This window comes from Dinoponera quadriceps, unplaced genomic scaffold (assembly GCF_001313825.1).
Source record: "Dinoponera quadriceps isolate SergipeBrazil2010 unplaced genomic scaffold, ASM131382v1 scaffold9, whole genome shotgun sequence".
In the NCBI taxonomy this organism is placed as follows: domain Eukaryota; kingdom Metazoa; phylum Arthropoda; class Insecta; order Hymenoptera; family Formicidae; genus Dinoponera; species Dinoponera quadriceps.
Genome location: NW_014554295.1, coordinates 1,179,642 through 1,203,273, shown reverse-complemented (window position 1 = coordinate 1,203,273; position 23,632 = coordinate 1,179,642). Strand labels below are relative to the sequence as shown.

At 37.5% G+C, this 23,632-nt stretch overlaps 5 protein-coding genes across 11 annotated transcripts in view; 3 read left to right on the top strand and 2 right to left on the bottom strand.

Annotated features, from left to right (window-relative positions):
* The window catches only part of LOC106744247 (programmed cell death protein 10), a 2,282-nt gene extending 398 nt beyond the window's left edge, over positions 1 to 1,884 (bottom strand). Inside the window, exons 1-5 of one of the 2 annotated variants that reach the window (XM_014618850.1) lie at positions 1,524 to 1,884; positions 1,087 to 1,264; positions 795 to 927; positions 476 to 640; positions 282 to 358 (exon numbers count right to left, since the gene is read on the bottom strand). In XM_014618850.1, the coding sequence (XP_014474336.1) occupies positions 282 to 358; positions 476 to 640; positions 795 to 927; positions 1,087 to 1,264; positions 1,524 to 1,595 (625 nt within the window). In that variant the 5' untranslated portion in view covers positions 1,596 to 1,884. Of the gene's footprint in view, positions 1 to 273; positions 359 to 475; positions 641 to 794; positions 928 to 1,086; positions 1,265 to 1,523 lie in introns of those variants that run through there. The other variant, XM_014618841.1, reaches the window with a different exon arrangement.
* A 92-nt stretch (positions 1,885 to 1,976) lies between these two features.
* On the top strand, positions 1,977 to 10,535 carry LOC106744231 (histone deacetylase 6). 3 transcript variants are annotated; one of them, XM_014618820.1, is made up of 19 exons: positions 1,977 to 2,451; positions 2,947 to 3,117; positions 3,363 to 3,785; positions 3,884 to 3,981; positions 4,189 to 4,362; positions 4,472 to 4,664; positions 4,955 to 5,014; positions 5,336 to 5,425; positions 5,529 to 5,635; positions 5,721 to 5,864; positions 5,946 to 6,052; positions 6,291 to 6,460; positions 6,583 to 6,923; positions 7,041 to 7,236; positions 7,411 to 7,540; positions 7,709 to 8,314; positions 8,401 to 8,564; positions 9,206 to 9,493; positions 9,582 to 10,535. In XM_014618820.1, exons 1-19 carry the CDS (start codon positions 2,449 to 2,451, stop codon positions 9,672 to 9,674), a joined length of 3,558 nt encoding a protein of 1,185 aa, XP_014474306.1. In that variant the 5' UTR covers positions 1,977 to 2,448; the 3' UTR covers positions 9,675 to 10,535. The 3 variants fall into 3 exon arrangements, with proteins under 3 accessions (XP_014474306.1, XP_014474298.1, XP_014474315.1); XM_014618812.1 differs by lacking the exon at positions 4,955 to 5,014 and adding an exon at positions 4,842 to 4,901; XM_014618829.1 differs by lacking the exon at positions 4,955 to 5,014 and adding an exon at positions 4,842 to 4,901 and having other exon boundaries at positions 1,978 to 2,288.
* Positions 10,536 to 11,331: 796 nt separating this feature from the next.
* LOC106743429 (GPI mannosyltransferase 4) lies at positions 11,332 to 14,666 on the bottom strand. Its single transcript, XM_014617261.1, has 5 exons — positions 14,583 to 14,666; positions 14,064 to 14,229; positions 13,600 to 14,000; positions 12,974 to 13,512; positions 11,332 to 12,665 (listed from the first exon to the last, which is right to left on the bottom strand). Exons 1-5 carry the CDS (start codon positions 14,592 to 14,594, stop codon positions 11,723 to 11,725), a joined length of 2,061 nt encoding a protein of 686 aa, XP_014472747.1. The 5' UTR covers positions 14,595 to 14,666; the 3' UTR covers positions 11,332 to 11,722.
* Positions 14,667 to 15,113: 447 nt separating this feature from the next.
* Positions 15,114 to 20,525, top strand: LOC106744149 (YTH domain-containing protein 1). Of its 4 annotated transcripts, none has more exons than XM_014618647.1 (7): positions 15,114 to 15,323; positions 16,180 to 16,592; positions 17,137 to 17,353; positions 18,259 to 18,463; positions 18,606 to 18,870; positions 19,018 to 19,167; positions 19,443 to 20,525. In XM_014618647.1, the coding sequence occupies exons 2-7, from the start codon at positions 16,249 to 16,251 to the stop codon at positions 19,615 to 19,617; spliced, it is 1,356 nt and encodes a 451-aa protein (XP_014474133.1). In that variant the 5' UTR covers positions 15,114 to 15,323; positions 16,180 to 16,248; the 3' UTR covers positions 19,618 to 20,525. The 4 variants fall into 4 exon arrangements, with proteins under 4 accessions (XP_014474133.1, XP_014474141.1, XP_014474127.1 ...); XM_014618655.1 differs by having other exon boundaries at positions 15,114 to 15,730; XM_014618641.1 differs by having other exon boundaries at positions 15,114 to 16,070.
* Positions 20,526 to 20,672: 147 nt separating this feature from the next.
* LOC106744175 (carbohydrate sulfotransferase 11-like) lies at positions 20,673 to 23,223 on the top strand. The gene is made up of 5 exons (XM_014618674.1): positions 20,673 to 21,602; positions 21,773 to 21,972; positions 22,083 to 22,202; positions 22,327 to 22,470; positions 22,586 to 23,223. The coding sequence occupies exons 1-5, from the start codon at positions 21,354 to 21,356 to the stop codon at positions 22,968 to 22,970; spliced, it is 1,098 nt and encodes a 365-aa protein (XP_014474160.1). The 5' UTR covers positions 20,673 to 21,353; the 3' UTR covers positions 22,971 to 23,223.
* The last annotated feature ends 409 nt before the right edge of the window (positions 23,224 to 23,632 follow it).

The following is a 23,632-nucleotide window of genomic DNA, read 5'->3' as shown; positions in this document are numbered from 1 at the left end:
ATAAATACATATTTATTGTATTAATATATGCCACGATATTATTTATGCACAATAAAAACTATAATAAAAACAATTAACATGAGAATACATGTTATGATATCAAATTCTTCACATTGAAAATTTTTATTCTACTACACACACACATATTGTCTGTATAATAGAATATATAAGATTAGGATATGTTGGACAAGTTGTAATATTAATACAATCCTACTTCTGTGTGAGAGATATTATCGCATATAACTTCTGAGAATTCATTGTAATATTGTTTTTTTACTCACATTTATCCTTTACTGTGAGCATAATCATGTTTGTCTGATGTATTAGGTATAATGCGCTCACAAATACCGCATTTGCTCTGCAAAATATATATAACGCATTATATTGTGATAAATATTTGAATAATAATTTTCAATTTGTTATTGATTTTGTTTAGTACATAAAACCAATCGCTATTCTTGGATTGTTTACTTACTGTCCTTCCTTGAAATATTCTTTTAATGTATTGCTGAACCTTTTGCTGTACTTCACAAATTCTCTCTTACGTTGATCCAAGGCTTGTTTGCCAGCTGAACCAGGTATAAATGCGGTAACTTCATTTACAGCATCTAATAGTTTCTTTATCGCACTTGCAATTTCTCTGAAAGAGATAATTCAAATTAAAATATTATTTGAAATCTTTATTCGAAAACATTTTCCTAGTGTTAATCTAAATATAGCAAAAAAGGTCAATTCGCAAATTCTCTTTTATGCATGAAATTAATTGCAAAGGAATATCAGTAATTTAAACAAACTTGATTGTCTCCAGAAAAGTCTTTCTATCAGTGATCTCGTCGGGAATCCTGCTGAGAATTCTTTTTAAGGAAGTTGATTTACGATTCAATTCTTGAAATGCATCTTCTGAACGAGCTGAACGATATTCCACAACTACAATTTTAAGTAAAGGAATATGTATTAATACATCCGAGGCAAAGAAATAAGAAAAGTTGTCTAAACTAAAACCATTTTAGTATATATTTTTCTTTAGCAACATATAAATATGAAATATATAATTCATATATATATATATATATATGCATGGCTTACCATCGTAATCAGAAGCAGCACCTTGCAACCGTAAGACACTCTCATTCATATCAAGATTAAGCTCTGCTCTGCGTATTATGCCCAAAATTAAATCATGCGTAATCCCAGGATGCGAGCTCTCTGCTTTTGAAAGGGCTGTGCGCAGAGTTTGTGCAGCCATTACATTCTGCCTTTCCAGCTGTAGAAATTTTTCATATTACGATCAAACGCCTCAACCACATTTTCAAGAAAAAAAACCTTCGTCGAAGAAAAAAATGCAAGATACAACTAATATGCTAAAAAATAATTATGAACCAAAATTCCCCCAGTATTTTATGTTATCTTACTCGAAAAATATAGTCATTCACCCACGATATGAGGAAATGTTTTATGATTTAAGATATTTCGCAAAGATAAAACATCAGCTCAAGACAGTTTAAACGGATGATATATATTACCTTGGTTAGTATCGGTCTTAATATGACAGGAAGAACCAGTGATACAACTGGAGTCTCATCGCCCATTGTCATCCTTTACAGTGTGTGTTGTCGTTCGAAACGTCGAAAATATACGATCGGCGAATTGAACAGCGATCGTGCGAGACGAGATGAGAAACGGCTTCGTCAGCGGGAGTTGCTTGTTAGCGACGATCACCGCTAAAACAATTGTTTACGTGTAAATGGGTCAACTCGCAAATATATCGTCTTTATGACAGCTGTCACCACCATCGGGTCCAAACTCCCACTTTAGAAAGGACATAAACGTTTACATAACGTTTTCGATTTGCTAACTCGATCGATTCCGGCAGCGTTCCGCTGATCGCTACGGTATTGCAAACTACAGTAATACGTAACTTGGACTATAGATGACAGCGCTGAAAAGATTATCGGAACGCTGTCCGAGTCAGGTCAGCGAATTGAAAACGCCAATAGGCTGTGTTCTCTTTTAATGTCAGTCCACAATAAGTATTTTAAGCCTCAAGCCTTAAGAAATTGACTAATCACACAGTCGAATGTGAAGGGAATAATGGCGTTTTCGATTTGCTGACTCGATTCGGGAACGATAGGTGTGATATATCGAAAATTGCCATCTTGTCTCCGTACGAGAAAGTAACGATCTTCGAAATCTTCTAGTGCAATAAGTTGAAGTGAGAAAACATATACTTGTATACGACAATAATAATAGTAGACAAACAACATGCAGAAACAATAGAGTAATGCAATGTGAGTGAGTTAAAGTGCTTGATTTTCTGGTTATTGTGACTTCTCAATTTTCCTAAACAAGAAAATTACATCAAAGTGAATAATCTGAGTCGTTTGACGCATCAATGTTTATCTAAAGTGGATGATAACAACGTCCATTAAATCTCATTAAGCGAAATAAATGGTAAGAATAATTAACCTCTCTCTGTGTATATGTGTACGTGCCTGTATTTATCCATCTTATCGCCATTTGCTCAGACAAATTAATAATGCTCTCGCAGGAAGCCATGTCACATCTATAGAAGGTATGGTTGCTTGTCTGCCACCTACACCTTGCTTTATTATGTTTATTAAGTTTTACGCTATGCTGCTGTAAAATTTGGTATTCTAGGCTAAAGATAATCTGAAATACTGTCTTTTTCTTGAAATCAGTAAAAGTGAACTGCAACGTTGGAACAAATTTATATTCTCCTGCTTAGAATCATGAACACAAATATAAAACGTATTACTTGTCTATCTTATATAATCTATACTTTTAGAGTAAATTTTTTATTTGCATTAATTGCACAATTTAAAATTTGCATAGTTATAAGAATGATAAATAACTTTAGATAAAACTAAATAACTATACTTATAATGAATGTTAAAAAACTAAATGTTAAAAATTATAATTTTACAGGATGAAAATATAAAGAAGGCTGGTTTATTTGCTGCTGCCAAACATTTAGCAGATAGCGAGGTTGAGTTAATAAAAGTAATTGGAAACTCTAGTAAGTACCAGAATCAAAGAACTGCTGGCAATATGCCTGCTAATGGAAAGAAAATGAAAAAGCCTGGGAAATCAGAGAATGTGAGTTTATTGATGATTTACAATATTGTGCTATTTTATATGCAATATATTCCTTTTTGTCAGAAATTTTAATTCGTTACTTTATATACTTGGTATATTTGTTTATTACGTTGCATCTAAATTCTTTATCTAAAATTATTCTTTATATTAAATATAACTTGAAATCATAAATAATGTAAATATTTAAAATAATATACGATTAAAATTTACATATATAATTTATTAACAATCTTAATGTGTTATAGGTCCATCCTTCTCCAGCATTATTAGCTGCTAAACGAGAAGCAGCACAGCGACAGCTTTTGTTAGGAAAGAAATTAAATAACAATTTTGTACGAGATATATATCAGAAAGCCACTGATGCGTATGAGACAGTGCGCAAGGACACTGGTCTTGTATTTGATCAGAGCATGACAGAGCATGAATGTCTTTGGGATCCAGATTATGCCGAATGTCCAGCAAGGTTTACGCGAGTCTTACAGAGATGTGAAGAATTAGGTTTGGTGCAACGGTGTAAACTCATCAAAGCAAGACTGGCAACAGAGAGTGAGATTTTGATGAAACATAGTCAAAAGCATATTGATATTCTGAAAGCCACAGATGGCTGTACAGACTCTGAAAACTTGGAACTGTTGTCGTCCAAATATGACTCTATCTATGTGCATCCAGTACGTGTAGAAATCTGTATTTTAAATAATAGAGTAATAAGTTATATAATCGGTCAATTTCTATATGTTGTATTAAAATCTTTAATTTTTATTTTCAGTCTACGTATAAATTGTCTTTACTGGCTACAGGCTCAACAATTAATTTGGTAGAAAGCATCTGCAAGGGTAAAATGCAAAATGGTATGGCTATTGTCAGGTAAGCTGACAATATTTCAAGATTTTCACGATATATATATCGTGAAAATATATATTTCTTTATATTCCTATATTTGTTGATCTGATTTATATGAAATTTAATGTAATTTAATTATAAACTTTAAATGCATATTTTTACATTATTTAATATATTTTGAATGAAAGACATACATACTCGTATATGTAATGTTATTGTAAATGTTTTCAGACCACCAGGCCATCATGCGATGAAATCAGAGTATTGTGGTTACTGCTTCTTCAATAATGTAGCACTCGCAGCAGAGAAAGCTCTGTCTTCAAATTGGGCGAGTAGAATTTTAATTGTCGACTGGGATGTTCATCACGGACAAGCGACACAACAAATGTTTTACAATGACCCACGGTATATATCTTTTTGTCTTTGAGTTTTTCAAGTCTTTTATGTTAAATTAATATTAAGTTATTTTTGTAATAGTGCAATTTCCTAAAAGTGTTTTTCAATTCTTTTATAGTGTAGTCTATTTTTCGATACATCGTTATGAATATGGTGAATTTTGGCCCAATCTAAGGGAATCTGATTTTCATAATATCGGAGAAGATCTCGGAGAGGGTTACAATTTCAATATACCTCTGAACAAAACTGGCATGACAAACGCTGATTATATCGCCATTTTTCAGCAAGTTTTACTACCAATGGCTTATGAAGTATGTAATCTAATATTATTTAGTATTAGTGAATTGAATATTATGTATTAAGTTCTGATCTATTAATAATTAAATTGTAACTTTCCCGTTAATGTATATTCCAATTTTGCAACTAATGTAATTTTATGCCAAATTATCCGAGGCTTTTAATGTTTAGAGATGTTAAAATTATTGTAGTTTCAACCGGATCTGGTAATAGTGTCAGCTGGTTACGACGCTGCTCTCGGTTGTCCAGAGGTAAATTTGCGCATTTTTCTAATTATTCTTCTCTCCTTTTTTTTTCTCCTCAGTTTTGTCCAGACCTGGTCATTATTTCCGCTGGTTTCGATGCCGCGATTGGTGATAACAAGGTTAAGATACTTTATTCCTCAACATGTGTCTCTCTGTCGATTTTTACATAATTATTTGTTTTATGATTGTACGTATTCTTTACTAACAAGGTAAAGTATTTAACATAATTTTTATATTAATGCACAAAGATTACGTATTTTTTAAATTTCTTTTAAATATCTGTATTAAATAAACGATATTATTTGTTTTTTATTATATATTAAGTCTTTAATATAATCAATAAAACATATAATTATTAATAATTTATGCAACCAAGCAATTAAATATAATTTAATACAATTAAAAAGAAAAATTAATTTATTGTGCATTAATTAACGTAGGGTGAGATGTTAGTGACTCCTGCGTGTTATTCGCATCTACTTTCATCATTATTAAGTCTGGCAGCTGGAAAAGTCGCCGTCGTTTTGGAGGTATGTAAAAGAAAAAATTTACTCTGTAAATAAATATTTTGTACCTTTTTTTGTGTTTAGTATATGTTTATATCATTAATTATGCATGATTAAAATTTTTTAGGGTGGTTATTGTTTGAAATCTTTAGCTGAAGGAGCAGCACTGACTTTAAGGACTTTGTTGGGTGACCCATGTCCTGTTCTCCAAACGCTCGAGTTACCCTCATTGAGGTAATTGTGATGACAGAAATTCATCGTATAATATTTAACCGATGCAGAATAATTTATATCTTTGCGGAATTGTTTGTTATTTCAGTATACGAGATACCATTTTGAATGTAATCTACGCACACCGACAGTACTGGAACTGTTATCAGTATCAAGACTCACATAGCATTAACACCGTGACCCACAACAAAGAGGAGATTGCTAATCAACATGTAGTTACAGTTACATACAAGTAAAAGCTATCATATAATTAATAATAACGTTCTATTAATGTAATCGATTAATATAATTTAAGGAAATTAATGTTTGGCAGGGGCAGTCCGACTAAACCGGAAAAGTACGAGACTCGAAATTGCTACCCTAAATTAAACAAAGAAATTTTCGAAGCACTGGATAAGAAACTGAACGAATTAATACAATGTAAGTTGTTTAGCCTGAAGAAAATCAGGAAGGAAGATTTTAACAGGTTACCCTGTGTTGTACGAGTATAACAAACACTTTACAATATAAGATAATTTATTTACAAAATTATATATATATATTTTTTTAAAGAGGATATATATGTTTTGAAAGAATTTTATTATTTGGATGTTATCAAAAGCTTTATTAATTAATTTATAAAGATTCTTATTAAAATTAAAATCGAGCCTTTTTGCAGTTACTAATTTATACAAAGCACCGCATAAGGTATGCATCGTCTACGACGAAAGGATGCTAAAGCACTGCAATATTTCTGACAGTTCTCATCCGGAAATGCCAACTCGTATCTCCAGCATCTACAGGAATCACGAGGAGCATGGTTTGCTAGAACGGTGCCACTTATTACACGTAAGATGATACATGGACGTTACTTGATTTAATATAGATTCAATTTTTCATCCGATAATTAACGTGCGCGGAATAAGAGTAGAACATGCCTTACAATTTCTCTCGCTCTCTTCTCTCCAAAGGGAAGAAACGCAACGATGGAAGAACTATCTTTGGTTCATTCGAAAGATTACATCGACCGTATCAAAAATACGGCGACAATGAAACGTAAGGAATTAGAGGAAGAAGCCGCTGGTTACATTTCCATTTATCTCCATAAAGAAACATGGCCAAGTGCCTGCATGTCTGCCGGGTCCCTCTTGCAAGTAGTGGACGTGGTTTTGAACGGGGAGTGTCAGTCCGGAGTAGCAATCGTAAGACCTCCGGGACACCATGCCGAGGATGATGATGCATATGGTTTTTGTATATTCAATAACGTGGCTGTAGCTGCAAGATATGCCATACAATTTCATCATGTAAAAAGGTGAGACATTTTGACTGATCAATTTGTGTCAGATCGATCGCACTTAAATTTGTAAATTTTGTCTACATTTTTCTTTTGAAGTCCCTTATGATTCTAATTGAAAATACACATATACAGGGTGCTTATAGTAGATTGGGACGTTCATCATGGGAACGGAACTCAATCTATTTTCGAAGAAGATCCGAGAGTTCTGTATATATCTGTCCATCGTTACGATAATGGAAGCTTCTTCCCGAATACCAAGGATGGCAATTATACGAGCGTTGGCTTGGACGCAGGCGAGGGATTCAACGTAAATGTACCGTGGAACAAGGTAAACGAATCGAGTGACATAAGATACATTGTGACTTGTGATGCCAGCGATAACACGCACAGAATATCAATACGATTCTACAGATGTAGTTTTCTCCAGAACACACCACGTTGTATCAGTCCCTTTTGGATTATTGTTACAACTAAAACTGTACTCTTCTTGTCAAATTTGCAGAGGGGAATGGGAGATGCCGAGTACATAGCAGCATTCCAGCAGGTTGTAATGCCTATCGCTTACCAATTTGACCCGGAGCTGGTTCTGATCTCCGCTGGGTTCGATGCTTGTGTGGGTGATCCACTGGGAGGTGATGCACTAAATTGATTATTTCGTTTGTTGTGTTCCAAACACTTAAGAAGTGTACTGTGGAAAAAAGAAAGCTTCTATTTATTTTGTATATAACATTTTCACATATTTTTTATGAAACTGTTGGGCTCTTACAAAACTTGAACTAACACTTTCTGTCCTTCATCAGGTTGCCACACGAGTCCAGAACTCTATGGTCATTTGACCCACTGGCTCTCATCCTTGGCCAACGGTCGTATAATCCTCAGTCTCGAAGGAGGCTACAACATCAACTCCATCTCTCACGCGATGACTATGTGCACCAAAGCCCTTCTAGGCGACCCCTTGCCAATGCTAGAACCCGGTCAGGTACCCTGCACCAGCGCGATCAACTCCATCAACAACGTGTTGAAAATTCATAAGAAATTCTGGCCCAATCTGCAATACGATATGTCCTTGCCGAAGGAAAGGCTGCTTCCTAAACTCAAGTTGACTTCTAAGAGGGAATCCTCGAAGAGGGACAAGAGGCTCGAAGAGCGAGGAAAGAATGCGGAGAAACCGAAGCAAACGGAGTCGAAGATCGCCTTGGAGGGGATCGAGAGCGAAAAACTGGAACTGTGCCTGTCGATCGATAAGAACTGCCTGAACCTCGTGACGGACGAGGAGATTCTGAAGTTGAGGAACGAAGTGGAAAACATTAAAATTAAGAATTGCGAAATTGACACGATAAAAGGTGACTCCGACGAGACGAGGAGGAACGTCGGCTCGAAAAAGAACGAAGCGAAAAATCCGGATGGTAATTATCATCAAATTCTCGAGTTCAGTCAGTTTTCCTACTGGTTTTCGTTCGATCAGGGTAAATTATTAATTTTTGATGTTCAGTTTCGCAGAGTATACAAAAATGTGTGAACGAAACGAAACAGTCGAGGGACAACCAGCAGGGGAGTTCTAGCATACACAACGACCACGACGAGGAAGGAGCGGCAGCGTTGCAACGTGAGACACGAGCTACGAACCTCCTGGACTATCTTTCCGATCATCTTCAGGTGCGCAGCTCTTACGTCTATTGTATCGTGCGAGATATGTTTGCCTCCTCTCGTCACGAATCAGCCCTCTTGTTCGAAACATCCCGATATACTTGCATTTGATATTGTTTTAACCCTTTCGCTCTGACGGGCGTATATATATGCCCTCGAAGAATGACCATTCATATACGAAGAGCGTATATATACGCTCTGGAAAAGTGAGCGCTGAGGTACGAAGAGCGTACATATACGTTCATACCATATATACTTTTATTTCATATTTTACATGAGATACTTTTGTTAATCGAGTATCTGGCAACGCTGCATGCCTCAAACAGTTGACTATCATGAAATAAAACACCACCGACAAGAAAAAATAAATTAAATTATTAATTAATAATAAATTAAATTATTATTAAATTAAAAAAATAAATTATGATTATAAAATTTTATATTTTAGAAAGTAAAATGATATTACTAAATATAATAAATATCATTGTAAAATTTAGAGAACAAGAAACGACTTCTACTTACTTCGTAGCATTCCGTACCTCAGTGTCAACTACTCAGTAATGCGCTCCGTTCACAGCGATCACATTTTGTCACAAGCGCTCCGTAGCGAAAGGGTTAAATTAAAGGGAAACGTCATTTACTGCACACAGGCTCTGACAGCGGGGGAAATGTTCGCGGTGGTGCCTCTGCGAGACTGTCCACACCTGTCCGCGGTTAACGAAGTTCCCCCGAATGGAATCGACGTCACTCTACCCTGCACGGAGTGCACCAGCACCGCGGAGAATTGGATCTGCCTGCAGTGTTACACCGTGCACTGCGCTCGCAACGTCAATCAGCACGCGATGCAGCATGCGGAGGAGTGCGAGCACCCTATCGCCCTTAGCTTCGCCGACATCTCTGTCTGGTGCTACGGTTGCGAAGCGTACATCGATAATCCCGTGAGTATCGCCGTAAAAAAAGGGAAACCGCAGGATGTTCTTTTTTTAGATAAAGACGGTAAGAACGAACGATTTGCTGTGCTTTCAGCGATTGTACCCAGCGAGAAATGCGGCTCATCAAAGCAAATTTAACGAAGCGCTTCCCTGGACTTACAACGGGAGTAGCACGCATGCATCTTAATTGATTTGTAAACGGTAGAAGCGCGCATTCTTCAAATTTGGCAGATAAAAGTTTGAAAGTAGAAAATATTTGGCGAATAATCCAAACTTATGGCAATCAATAAGATGCTACATTTGTTTGATCTATAATTAGTTTTTATTAAAATTATCAATTTTTTATTTTTATAATTTCTGACAATTTTAAATTAGAAATTTGGAAGCGATAATTAATTGCAATTATTTTTAATTAAAATTCGCGCTAATAGTTATTAAATAAGGAAAATATGATTCCGTGATCAATGAAAGTCCGCTCATGTTTTATGAAATAGCCAAATTAGAATCGGACAACAACAGGAAAAAACAGAAATGGAAAAGCAAATTATAAACATAAATTTGCAATATATGAAATACTTATTCGAAATTTTAAGCGAAGATGATGTTATATGAGAGTAGAGCTTTTTTTCATAAATCCAAGAATGATGTTTTGTTTTCCAACGGAATTTCGGTCTAGAATACCGAGACTCCTAGAAATAATCAAACTATAAAAATGTCAATAACGTACTATAAAATAATTTATTAATTGATTTCCCTAGAAAATATTTAGCTATATTATTCACTAAAAATACCTCGTAATGACTGACCTGTAGAAATATACAGGGTGTCTGGAAAAAATTCAGGAGTTCAGTAGAATAATGTTTAAAATCTGTAGAAGAAAAATGATCTTCCTTTGTTCCCTTCATAAACAATTCAATTATTTATTCTGTTAATTGATAATATTTTCTCCTCACTGAAATTCTTCCGGCACACCGTATTATATTTTTCTATGTAGGATAATATTATGCACTAAAGAAAGATATATATATATAAGTATAAATATATAAAATAAAAATTGTCAAATACATACNGAATGTTAACCGGAGAAATATAAGTGTCTTCTTAACTCGTTTTGTTCTTATGCAGAAATCTGCTTTATATAAAAATGACAGACATATTTATAATTAATGTTGCTTTTTGCTATAAATATTTTAAATATCTCAAGGATGTAGAAAAATTTCAATGCGATTTATTTCAATTTCACTTATAATTTATATTTTAACGATGCGATGCACAAAACTAGAAATTCGTCATATTGCTTTAGCACATTGTATTATTATTTGTCATTTTTAATGACATCTTGTAACAATCACAGCGTTGTGCTTCTTCTAATATACGAATTAATAGTCGATTTACCTCTGTAAATTAATTGGTGAAAACTTATTCCTTCAAATTATTTTGAAAAATTCGTTTTTTGGAATTAATTGAAGGAAAAACAAATGCCAAAATATGCTACTTCCTCGCTTGAATAAAATAAATAGTATATTTACAAAGACTACTTCTAGTCGAAACGCTAAGCGCGAAGAATCTTAGTATAAATAAAAACAAGAAATATTTGTACTTGTATTATTAATTTCCTGTGATTTACCAGATCCTCGATTTTTCCAGCACTTTCTTCACATGATATATAACTCTCAACTGTCATATTTAATAACAAATTTATCAATTATATCAATTTAACAACTCACCAATAGTTTAAGTATATTTTATAGTGACATCGCGATTTATGTATATAAAATATATACATATATATATATATATATATATATATATATATACATACATATCATTTTTTTTGTTTCGAACATAATATTTTAATCCCAATGTCAATTTTACATCTTAGATTTCCGAGATATATTTTCATTTGCTATTTTTATAATATGTATCATTATGTATACTTTATGTTAATTTAAAATTGATCACATAAAAATTTGTGTGACGTTCATACTTATTCGTAAAAAAAATTACGAATGCTATGCTTCGTTAAGCATACATCGTAACAGTGCTCCTGCCCTCTCAAATTAAATTGCACGCATTCCATTGTATTGTCTGTAAATCTCTTAAAAAGCCAATCGATCGCTTCAAGCTCTTTCTCCTCGCATTGACTAGTTCCTCGTTAAAATTACTTTGTTATCATTATTATCTTATAAAATAAATGCAAGTATTCAAAAATTTATTTAACCATCAGCTATTTCTTTATCCACTGTGTCTGTTCTGCTTCGAGGTAGTGAGTTCGATTTTCAGCAAGAGCAGCCTGAATTGCCTGGCGTACTCGTAAACACCCCTCGCAGCTTCCACGCAGTTGCTGGTGATGCTATCGAACCGCGTGAAACTTAACAAATTCTCTAGTCTTTCGAGCGAAGGCAACGACGGCAATCTCTCTACGGAGACGTGAGGATAAAAAGTCTTGACTATGCGAAAGCCGTACAGGTGCGACCTGTTGCGCGACAGTTCCGCGAACTCGGCCATCGCAGAGGCCGGTAAGACGTAGTACAGCCTGTAGGGGATCTTTTTGAAGACGAATTTGTTCTCGCAGTCGCGAATCCTCCTGACGATGTCGTCCAACACTCGCGGCAACGACTTCGAGCCTTGCTCGTATAGATGGAAGTCTTGCACGAGCTTATATTTGTGATTGCTGCTGCTGCTGCGGTAGACACGGTGAGTGTTGCGCAGCTGCAGCAACGCCGTGGGCAACGGGTAGCCGTATGACGTGTAGAGATGCAGATGCGTGAGGTGCGGCTTAGCCTTGAGCTCGGCCGCGACGTGAGACGTCAGCGGCAGGATGCCGCCCTGGTGCGCGAAAGCGTAGAACAGCGCCAGCAGAAGGTTGCTAACATACCAGATCACCAACTTCCTGGGCTTGCTCCTCTCGTGCGACGAGGCGGGACTGCGGGGTTTGCTGTTATCGTTCTCGTCGTTGTCCTCGTCGTTGCCGAATCGTGAAACAATGTCCAGACTGGGGACTTGACTCAGCTCGGGTGCGTAGAGAAACACCAGCGGGAAGAGCACCGGGATTATGAAACGGGGCTCTTGATGGGGAAAGAGAGACAACAAAGCGAGCGGGACGACGAAGGTGCACGTCATCATTCCCACGATGCTCTGCAGACGTGGCAGTTGCAGCCACTGTGCGTTCAGTCCGCTGAAAATTAATATCGTTTACGTTCAATGCGCTTATGTGGAGAGTGCAATTTAATTAGAATTGAATCCACTCGGTTTAAAATTAAAATTAAAATTTGAAATTTTCGCATTTTTTTACCTCAGACAGTTTTATCTGAAATATTGTTATCTTCAATTTCTAAATCCATATATATATATATATATATATATATATGGATTTAGGCTAATAGGCTAATATCCATATATATATATATATATATATATATATGGATTTAGGCTAAAATAAATTTGGAGCACTTTTTGATTTAGTCGATCGACCATGCGACTCACCTGTACACCATTTTCGCGAATCTCGACAGTGCAACGACTCCCAGGACGCTGAACAGTAGCGGAACGTTCACCAGGGCGTGCAGGAACCGAGGATGCAGCCCGTGCGTCGCGAGATTCTTTGTGTTCACGTTGTATCTCAGAAAATTCAACGGCGTCACCACGAAATTGTTCATTCCGATCTCCAATTTACCTATCTCCCCCATTGTCAAATAACCGAAATAGAAGCTATCGACCAGAATGAAGAATAACGCGGCTGGCAGACCGCAGAGAATGAAATAGAGTATCCGGATGTGGAAGTCTGCTAAGCCAACGCTCCTTGAGCCTAAGCCTCTCTGCAGCCAGAAGAAGGTGGGCGCTAAGGCGAACGCAACGAAGGTGGGCCTGTTGAATATCCCTATTATCGTTATCGTGGCCAGTATGAAGCAGTGGTTTAACGAATGTGAGGGCAACAGAGCCATAAGCTTGTAGTACTTGACTCGTTCTACTCCGGGCTTTGCTTCGCTGTGCTTCTTAGAAAGGTAATCACTGTGATACACAATCTAGAGAACCGAAAGGAATAGTTGAAGAAAAGAGAAAAAATTGCTATTTCTTTTTTTACTTTTTTTTGTAAACGAAATTAAACGTACCTCTTCTGAAAATGCCATGCATTTGGAGGTGAAGTACAGCAGCGCAGCGGTCAGCACAAGTTCAATGGAGTTGGAGAGAGTGCGAGTGGCGTAAGTAAACATGATGTAGGAGCTGGCGTAAGTGACAAGTCTTACTCGGTAGTTCTGCCCGTAAATGCAACAGATTTTGTACAAAAAGTAGTCCGACAGGAAGGAGAGCATGCACATGAAGAGACGCGGGAAGAGGACGTAGAAGTACGGGGTCCGTAACGACAAGCCGAAGAGATAGAACGTGTAAGGGGATAGTCTCTTGAGGAATGCATAGGGCAGGCCGACGGTGAGCTGTGGAATGAACGCAGTGCGGATCGGAAAGGTGGCGTTGAATTCCCAAGGCTTGTAGACATCGATATCAAAGTGGTCTCCTGAAATGGAAAATAGCAGCGTCTCAGAAACAACAGCAGAAGCAAACCCAATCGATGACTCACCAGAAATAACTTCAATGGACTGAAAGAACTCGTCAGGATGAATGTAGCCAGTCTGGGGGACAAAAGTGAGAGCTATCCTCAGAACAGCCAGGATCCAGTAGAGACCAATCTTGCGTCTCACAGGTGTCACAGGTAGATAGTCTTCGATGGACTTGCGGTACTCGTTCTTATATCAATAAATGAATGAATAAAATGCAGGTGAAACTGTGAAGTAGTTGCGTCAAGTCCCACCCAAGTTACAAAAAATTTAATTATAATTATAATAATTCGCTTAGTATCTTTTGGTAGTTTATTTTTGACGTTTATTAGAAATTGCAATAAATATCTCGAAAAATAAAAAATGCATGTGAAGTTGTTTTCTCCTCTCCTTTACTGTCAAGAATCGCTATTTTGAACAACTTGTTTGAATTGACAAGATTTAAGGTTAGAATTATATTTATATAAATGTACTCGATATAACACACGATATTTTGTATGTAACTAAAATATTAATATTTAAGAAATGCCAGTAAAAATTACCTTCAACGACATGTTCCTCGTAAAAATTAATTTATCATAACTTAACCTCAATGATGATTGTTTGACATTTGCCCAGACAACACGTCGCCATATTTGATTGTGCAACTTTTGTAAACACGCATTCTAGGCTGCGTTCAAAAAACACCATTCCGAGGGTAGGAGCAGCATTTAATTGAGATGCCTTGTAGCCAATGAGCCGTACAGTATCTGAAGATAAACTCAAGACGACTTAAATGTAAAATTTGACTACGAATATCCACCTTTATCATGATTGGTTAATTAAATGCTGCTTCACTCATAAATTGGTGTTTCCGAACGTAGTCCTAATGTGTGACGTTCGATGTCCAATAAGGAAATCTGCACCCAAATGTTCCTATTGCATACCGAATTTCACTCAATCGAACGCAGTGTGAATCGTCCGTTATATACGCACATCTATATCGTCATTCTTGAGAAACTAAAATTTCTGGCAGCTTTTCTTGTCTAACCTACCACAGCAGTTGGCGATCCTGTCTGCTATTGATTCGGACACGTCACACGATGGACGCCGCGATTCGTGCACAATCCGCCCGCGATTTGTTTACGGTGGCTCGTTGTGTCGCGTCTTTTTGAGTCGAGACCGAAACGCTCGTGTAAGATTCGAAACGTGCGTGTCGTGCCGTAGAAAATATCGCAACGTCGGGCGTGTCTCGAGAGTGCTTTCGGTGTGAAGTGTGTCAGTGAAAGGACGAAGGGTGTCACGTAAGTGTGCGCCGAGCCCTCGGGAGGACTCGTCAAAAAATCGCAAAAGGACTAGAGAAAGGAAAGCCAGAGATAAGGGAAGAGTGTATAAACGGCAACGAAAGATTCCATATTTTGTGCTGTCCACTGCTTCTCGACGAACTCCTCTAGATAACCGCAAAACGCGCGCAAAAAAAGAAAATAAAAAAAATGAGCCAGTTATATAGCAGAGTCCATCGACAGACTGTTTAGCATGTTTAGCGAGCGAAACGAGAAACATGGTCCATCTTACGGTGTAAACGGCACGAGTATATGTCGATTTTAACCTGACCTCTGCTCACGCAGAAGAGAAGTGCGTTAAGAGGTTAAATAACAACGACCCGTGGCGCGGCCCGAAAAAAAAGCTTCTCCATGTTTTCAGAGACTTCGTATGTGTCACTATCACCAGATAATCTATCAAGGACTGATCTCGTAAAGCCTCGTAAAGTTCGTTATCCTGGCCAAACCGCTGGCTCCCGCCAGGTTCCGCCTGGTTCAAGCCGTCGCGCGTCAATGTGTCCCTGTTGATTTGTGTTAGTTGTAAGAGAAAAAGAGAGAGAGAGAGAGAGAGAAGGAGCTGAAAGCCGGCGCCAGGGCGCGCGTCACTTAGAGGCTTTAATTGAGAGTTCTCAGGACAGTTCTCATGGACTTTTCACTCGACTCGGAATCCCTGAACTTTCCTTGCTGTATACTATATTATCCTTTGCTACTACACTGTTGTCGTAAAATGTACGAGAAGTGCTATGACATGTCGTGCCTCCTGGTGCAGTATATATCCGCGCGCTCGCGGGCGCCGCGGATAATAACTGTCCTTTCCGTATTTTTCTTTGCGTTACAGGCAGACGCCTAATCCGCACAGGACGAGGAACGACGACGACGACGACGAGGAGGAGCCAGGCGGCTGACTATGGGCAGCAACACGGACGGGGATAACGCGAACGTCAGCGGCGGCGAGAACGACATCGGTGATGAATTGAAGATAGGCGCGGACGAGACGTACGACACTCGCAGTGAGGTCTCCTCCAGCAGCTCCAACTCTGACTCCTCTCATCCCACCATCAGCACGGTCTCGAGCACGTCCTCGCGTGGCGACAACAAGCGCAGCCGGAGGAACAGATGCAAGCGTGCGAGGTCCAGGGACACAAAGTCATCCAGCCCGGAGCTGAAGCGTGCCAGGTCCAAAGAAAGCAAAGGCACCGCCAAGAGTTACGACTACACGACCAAGTTGAATTACTTGTTCAGAGATGCAAGGTTCGGTGGGGATAGCTGTTTGTTTTACTGTAATGGGATGTCTGGTGAATCATGGTGCAAATGGCGTCGACTTGATTCCTCGTGAGACATTTCGAGCCACCGATCTTGGCTCTCTGCGCGAGTCACTCTTATTTATTTTGTTACACGAGCAAACCTCTTTATCAGCCATTTGCTTTACCATTAGATCTGTTTGTTTTCGCTGCACCACTGAACTAGTGCAATAAGTTGAAGTGAGAAAACATATACTTGTCTCGCTTCAACTTATTGCACTAGTTCAGCAGCGCAGTGAAAACGAACAGACCTATTACTGTGACATACCGGTGTACTGTGTATGAACAGTAATTACACATTCTCTGTATCGTTAACAAAATCTTGTACAAAGATTACTTAATTAATAATGATCGTAAAATCCCGGAAATTTCGAATTATAATGAAGACAATGCGCGATATTTCGTATGACATTATGTAATTATAACTTATGTCATATATTTAACGAATGATTCTAGAATCGGAGTGAAAATATCATCAGTTTCTCTCTTGCTAGATTTTTCATCATCAAGTCCAACAACGCGGAGAACGTAACACTGTCGAAGGCCAAGGGTGTGTGGAGTACGCTGCCTCAGAACGAAGCAAACTTAAATCAGGCCTACAAGGAGTCACGAAACGTCCTGCTGATATTCTCTGTGAAAGAATCAGGAAAGTTCGCTGGTTTCGCGAGACTTAGTACTGAATCGAGGAGGGACGGTGCTCCGATCTCTTGGGTGTGTGAACAAAACGTTCCATTATATTAGTATTGAGGAAATTCTACCAACTTGCTTTGTCAATTGTATTATGTTATTATTTCCATTAACTATCACAGTTCTACTAAATACTTTCATCTGTCTGTTCTTTATTTTCCGTGTGAAAGTGAAGTTTCATTTTTATCAAAGTTTTAAATGAATTTCCATGCTATTAACACTATGCCGTCCGCACGTTTAATCGGGATTCTTTTGTTTGGCGCCGGTAGGACTGATCATTTTGCTTGTCGCCGGCGGTTTTTCGAGGTTTTCGGGGGATCATAAATCGTCAGTTCTCGTTAGTTTTCAATCCTGTCCCGCTATTTTCATGAAATTTCGAGGATATATGTAAATAAATGTAACATTTTTTTATATTATATATTTATTTATTAATATTTTATTGGATACTTAGTATTTCTCTTTTAGATGATATGAAGCAAAACAATCTCCGAGGTGTAACGCGACTCCACAAGATTTACACATTAAATTTGTTGTCCTTCTTTTTTTGTTTTTGGAACATACATGGCACTTTCTTCGTTTTCGTTTGTCGGTTTCGGAAATTTGTATTAGCTGGTGTTGCTTTAGCTGACCGGAAAGTCTGTCGATCGAATCATGATGTCTGCAACTTATTGTTACTTAAACAGAACACAAACAGAACACCAACAGTACACAATCAAAACACAAACGGCACCACAGTGCTGTCGCCGGCCTTTGCGCCATAGTTTTCGCGGGACACCAATGTGGTGTCCCCGGACAGCATAGTGTTAATATTATAAGAATAAAAACTGTGCCTGCTGTAGCTCAGGTATCGGTGCGTAATACCGTGTATCTTTCACGCGATATTTTAGACCACGTAAAAGAGAAGTAAAGTAAAATGGAATGCATTTCAGGTTTTGCCCCCCGGTTTATCGGCGAGGGCCCTAGGTGGTGTATTTAAGGTCGACTGGATCTGCAGGAAGGAATTACCGTTCACGGCCACGTTACACCTGTACAATCCTTGGAATGACGGCAAGCAGGTCAAGATCGGTCGAGATGGCCAGGAAATCGAGCCCAGAGTCGCCGAGGAATTGTGCCGATTATTTCCCGAGGACGAAGGTAACTGCATCATCTTCTAGATAAGATTCCAAGATTTTGTCTTTGTAATACTTATTTTTATTTCATTTTTGTTTTTTTTTTTTAACAATCAACTAATAAGATAACGAACACAAGGTAAGTAAAGAACGTCAATGTTTCTTAGGAATCGAAATGACGCCTATTCTACGGAAATCTAAGGAAGCTGGCAAAAACGTGACGAAATCGTCGCGTCATCGTGATAACAAACCCATAAACAACTCGAGATTCTCACGGAGAAGCGGCAGGGGACGCCGATTATTCTTAACGTCGAGGTCTCGTTTAGCCTCGTTAGCCAGAAGTTCCCATGGGATGGCAGATCACAGAAGTTCCAGGGACCATTCACACCGGTACACACCGTGGTTCAATCGAGGAGATTCCCCTTACACGAAGTACGATTTCTCGATCTAATCATGCTAACCATGCGGAACAAATATATCGGATCGGTCACGTAGTCTCTAATTGGCGATTTCTTTTTCGAACAATTTTAATTCGTGCAATAATAATAATAATAATAATAATAATAAATAATTTTTCAGAGGTTACGGAACTGGGCTGGGTGTCGCTGCAGTTGCAGAAGCTTACGTGGCAGATTACATGCGCACCATGCAACACCAGCTACCCCCGTTGCCTCCTTATGGTGCTCCACATCCATATGATGCCCTGCCGCCACCTCCTCCACCTCCGAGGTATAGATATTCATTAATCATTGTTTGACACATGGTCTTACGGATGTTTTATCAGATGCCAAATGCATTATACATACTTCAAATGAAGCAAATATATATTTTTAGGTTGTGAAGTAGAAAAGAAGAAACAAGGAGGAAGAAATTATTGACCTATTTGAAAATTTTCTCTTACATGTAATATGTTAAGCAAACAATGTATAGTTGCAATCGCATAAGATTTGACATTGAATCACAAAAAATTCTATTCCAATGAGGCGAAAATGTTTCTCTTTCAGATATTACGATGGCTTGCCATTACCTCCGGATTACAGCGCGACTGCATCAGCATTGGATAAGCGCTACGAGAGGAGCGTCGACGAATTTCTATGGAGAACAGCCAGCCGCCACAGTCGACACAGTGATCACCGTTCATCGCGGGATCATCATCATAGATACAGAGATCGCAGATAAAGATTTAATCTATGGTGTTCTTTCATTGACTCGCCGATTCCCAGATCGCGCTTTGTTATCAATGCTGAATCAACGATAAATTAGTTTGTTACTCGTCGCGTTGCTGGAGGTAAATTTTGGGGAATAACGACATTGCACTTAAGCATCAATTGTTAAAATAGGAAAACCAGGTCAAGTAAAGTAAAAATTAAAATAATAACTATAAGATATATTTATTTAATTTATATTTTATCTAATATAAATCAACAAAGTTAAAATTGTAAATCAAATGAAAAATGTAATTATAGTAAAATATGAAGATGTAAGGAAATTTTTGTTTAAATATAATTACACATTGATATTCTCATACTTAAGTAATCATACGCGATATTTCATATATTTGTGAGAATTGAAAAATAATTAATTTAAGTATGATAATAAAAAGTTATTTTAGTTAAATTGAAAATTCAATTGATTTAAGTGAGAATATTTAGTTAAAAAATTACTTCATGGAATAAAAATGTACAAATTTGTATCAACAAACATTTATTTCGATTAAACCAATTTAAAATTTATTCAAATTGTAAGTTATATTCTGCAAGTTAAATTTGGAGAATTTCTATTGAATTGGAATAAAAAGATGAAAGATGTGAGGATGAAAGAGTTCTTAGAGGTAGATAGATCTTTTCATCCATGTGAAACTGGGAATCGACGAATTCAATTATGTATCTATTATGAAGACAATTATACTCATTATCCAATAGCGTTTAGTAGTCATTTAATGATTGAACCGCGATTTCAAGCGCATTTTCTGTTGTAAAATAACGTAAACTACATTAAGTAAGTTTTGTACCACTGAGTATTGAAATTCGCAATTATCTGTGAATTTCCGACATTCTACAGGATCAAATGAAATGCAATAATATCGAGATGTCTCATTGAGATGAAAAAAAATACCGAGAGATTCATCTACTAGAAGTAATATCTCTCCCTTTTCTACGATTTTTCCTGAACATTTTGTACATTACCTCGTGACTTATTTTTATGAAAATGCTTCTTTTTCATTAATAATTCGATTTTACATACTCGAATTTTCAATAAATTGAGTAACCGTAGAACAATGTTTCTTTGTTTTTCAACAATTCTGTACGTCTGTATTTTATTGTTTGCATTTCCTTCAAGTTCTTTAATGTATCCACATTTTATCTCTGACATTGAGAGATATAATTTTGGGAAAGGCTTGTAATAAGAATGACAAAAAATATAACTCGAAATTCTAAAATACACACTCTGAATCGTCGTAAATCTTTTTTTTTATATTCAGGAGCAATTTTAAAGAGACAAATCTTTAGTGGATATGAGAAATGTAGAACTCATAGAAAGATAAGAATTATCGTCCGTCCCACTCACACAAGCTAAAAGCTTAGAGAGCGGATGCACTAGTCCTGATAAGTGGTAAGGATGCTGAAGGATTCCCGACATGTTATAACATCACGTTGACACGTGAAGAATATAAGTGTCGAAGAATTGAGAAAAATCTACTGAACGTGTTAAGTAAAGCAATATTATCAAGGCAAGATAAACGGAATATTCGTCGCGGATACTCACGTTTGAAACATTTACTTTCAGACTTTCACAGGCTCGAATTCATTCCTTGATTAAAATATGTTTTCGTAGTATTTGTTCTTCCGGTTTGTGCGGCTAAACGTACTTTGTACATGCTATGCGACTGCAATTAGTGTTCAATTGTATCAATTATGTTTGTCAGAAGACATTTGTTTATAAAAAGTACTGTATGCGTTGCATTGTACTTCCTCGTATGTGTTATTTTTATCAAAGTAAGAAAAAATTTCAACTCGAAGCAAGTGACAGAAGTGAGAACGACCGAGTATCAAACGGTAACGCTCGACTCTTCATCTGTCAGCAAGATAAATAAGAGAAATGTCGGGTCGGTGATCGAAATGTTGCGATTAGACGAGCTGAAAGGCGAAACTATCGATATGCAGGTATGTTTAAAAGTTGTTACGCGCAAAGGTACGTATATATATATATATATATACAGATATAGAAAATCACTATGAAGGCGGAAAAAAATATAAAAATACAAAATTGAGTACCTAAAACTACCGATATAAAATATCGTAGATATCATAGAAATTTACATTTTTGTTAAAAGGGGAGCGCGGCTCTACTTCGACAGGTGTCAAATACATGTGCCAAGTACAATCTGAAGAGAACACCTTTTGTTAAAAGACACTTTTTGTACAACGCTAAGCACAAGTCGTTATATTGCTGGATCCGTAAAATTGCGTCCACCAGTTTCACCAAATTATTCTCCGACATGAGCGATCGCCGAGTCAGCCACAATTTTTACAGGTAGTGGTCGTCGTAATTCATACATACGTGTGTGTGTGTGTGTGTGTGTGTGTATAACGTAAAATAAGATACATAAAGTAAGATAGAGAAAATGTGTGTGTGATTTGCAGAGAAGTGGATTTTCTGTCGCCGAAAACTCTGGCAAACTTGCAGCATTATGTTAACGACAGCACCGTCTTCAAACTGCTCGTTGTCCGGCATCCGTTTCAACGACTGGTCTCATCGTACAGGTAATTGGATAATTTAATTAATTAGCTTCACCGTTTTCACGAAAGGCACGTGAGCAACGTATGCGTAGCGACCGGTGGTGGCCAAAAGTAAACGCGAGACATTAACGCAAATTCATCCCTGCAGGGATCGCATCGAAGACAACAGCAGATACACCGCGCAATCCTGGCTCCACGTTCCCTCGATTCTTTACCTTTCGAGGCCGGAATTCTTCCGTTCCAGATCGTCGAACGACAACATCCCGGACAAGATATTCCTACCGGACAAAAGGTTGCCAGAAAACTCAAATTCTTGCCGTAGATCCATGACCTAGCATAATTACACGCGTATACGAAAATTCATCCACTGAATGTACATAATACTGTTTTCACCGATATCTCCGCAGACTGAAAGTGATCCCCAGTTTTCGCGAGTTCGTCCAATGGTTGCTGAGACAACCGTCGGAACGCGATGATGTACACTGGGCCCCATATCACACTCATTGCGCGGTCTGCCGTGTGAATTATAATTTCATCATGAAACTGGACGATTACACCTTGGGGCAGATCAATTACGTTCTGTCAAAGCTGAAACTGGACAGGGACAAAGTCTACTTGCCCACGTTGCAACGCACTCGTAACGGGTTGACCGACTTCAAAACTGAATGCAAGTACTTCCGCAATCTGACCGACGACATGGTCATCCGGTTGTACGAGAGGTATAAAGTGGACTTCGACATGTACGGCTACAAGCCGGACAAATACTTGCGATGTGCTCAGAGAAAGGATTAACTTGAGCGAGGTGATAAAGCGTATTGGTAATATTCAGCTCTTTCGATGAAGGAAAATTCCTTCGGAGAGAGAAATTTTGTTCTTAATGGAAATCACAGACAGACAGTGATTACACGGCCGTCTCGATCAATACTTCTTTTAATGTATAAAGTCGATCAACTGATTTATCACATGGTATAATATCAATGATAATATAATATGATGTGTATATATTCTACAATATACAAAATTAAATTATTATATCAGACATGTTTTCTCAATAAAAAAAAAAAAGAATGAAAATACACACGCACGCACACACACACACACACACACTCTCTCTCGACACCTGCGACTTCAGCAGCTTTTATCTTCATTTGTCGTCTTGGAATATAAACTTTGAACTCTTTCGTCGACTTTCGTCTTCATTATTCCTTATCTTAAAGATCGCTGGTCTCCCTCTGTTTCTTCCCTTTTCTTCCGAGTTTTTATATTTTTTATCTCCGACCAAAATTTTACCGGGATTTTTCTTGAATTTCTTTTTGTTATATGTTTAATTACATCAATTACGTATACGTCATTCGTTTCATCTCTTCTTTTTTATATTCTGAACTTACTCCCTTAAACTTTCATATTTCGATCTTTATGCCTACGCCTTAACGCTTCGGGTCCACACAGTTTGA

What these genes read in the sequence shown, in the direction of transcription:
- LOC106744175 (XM_014618674.1), top strand. Translation starts at nt 21,354, where the DNA reads ATGTTTGTCAGAAGACATTTGTTTATAAAAAGTACTGTATGCGTTGCA. An exon ending in GTCAGCCACAATTTTTACAG is followed by an intron (nt 21,973 to 22,082) that starts GTAGTGGTCGTC and finishes TGTGATTTGCAG; the next exon opens with AGAAGTGGATTTTCTGTCGC. An exon ending in CGACTGGTCTCATCGTACAG is followed by an intron (nt 22,203 to 22,326) that starts GTAATTGGATAA and finishes TCATCCCTGCAG; the next exon opens with GGATCGCATCGAAGACAACA.
- LOC106743429 (XM_014617261.1), bottom strand. An exon ending in GTCCATTGAAGTTATTTCTG is followed by an intron (nt 14,001 to 14,063) that starts GTGAGTCATCGA and finishes TTTCCATTTCAG; the next exon opens with GAGACCACTTTGATATCGAT. An exon ending in GCATGGCATTTTCAGAAGAG is followed by an intron (nt 13,513 to 13,599) that starts GTACGTTTAATT and finishes TCGGTTCTCTAG; the next exon opens with ATTGTGTATCACAGTGATTA.
- LOC106744231 (XM_014618820.1), top strand. An exon ending in CAATTTCATCATGTAAAAAG is followed by an intron (nt 6,924 to 7,040) that starts GTGAGACATTTT and finishes ACACATATACAG; the next exon opens with GGTGCTTATAGTAGATTGGG. An exon ending in AAGCGTACATCGATAATCCC is followed by an intron (nt 9,494 to 9,581) that starts GTGAGTATCGCC and finishes CTGTGCTTTCAG; the next exon opens with CGATTGTACCCAGCGAGAAA.
- LOC106744149 (XM_014618647.1), top strand. Translation starts at nt 16,249, where the DNA reads ATGGGCAGCAACACGGACGGGGATAACGCGAACGTCAGCGGCGGCGAG. An exon ending in TACTTGTTCAGAGATGCAAG is followed by an intron (nt 16,593 to 17,136) that starts GTTCGGTGGGGA and finishes CTCTCTTGCTAG; the next exon opens with ATTTTTCATCATCAAGTCCA. An exon ending in CCACCTCCTCCACCTCCGAG is followed by an intron (nt 19,168 to 19,442) that starts GTATAGATATTC and finishes TTTCTCTTTCAG; the next exon opens with ATATTACGATGGCTTGCCAT.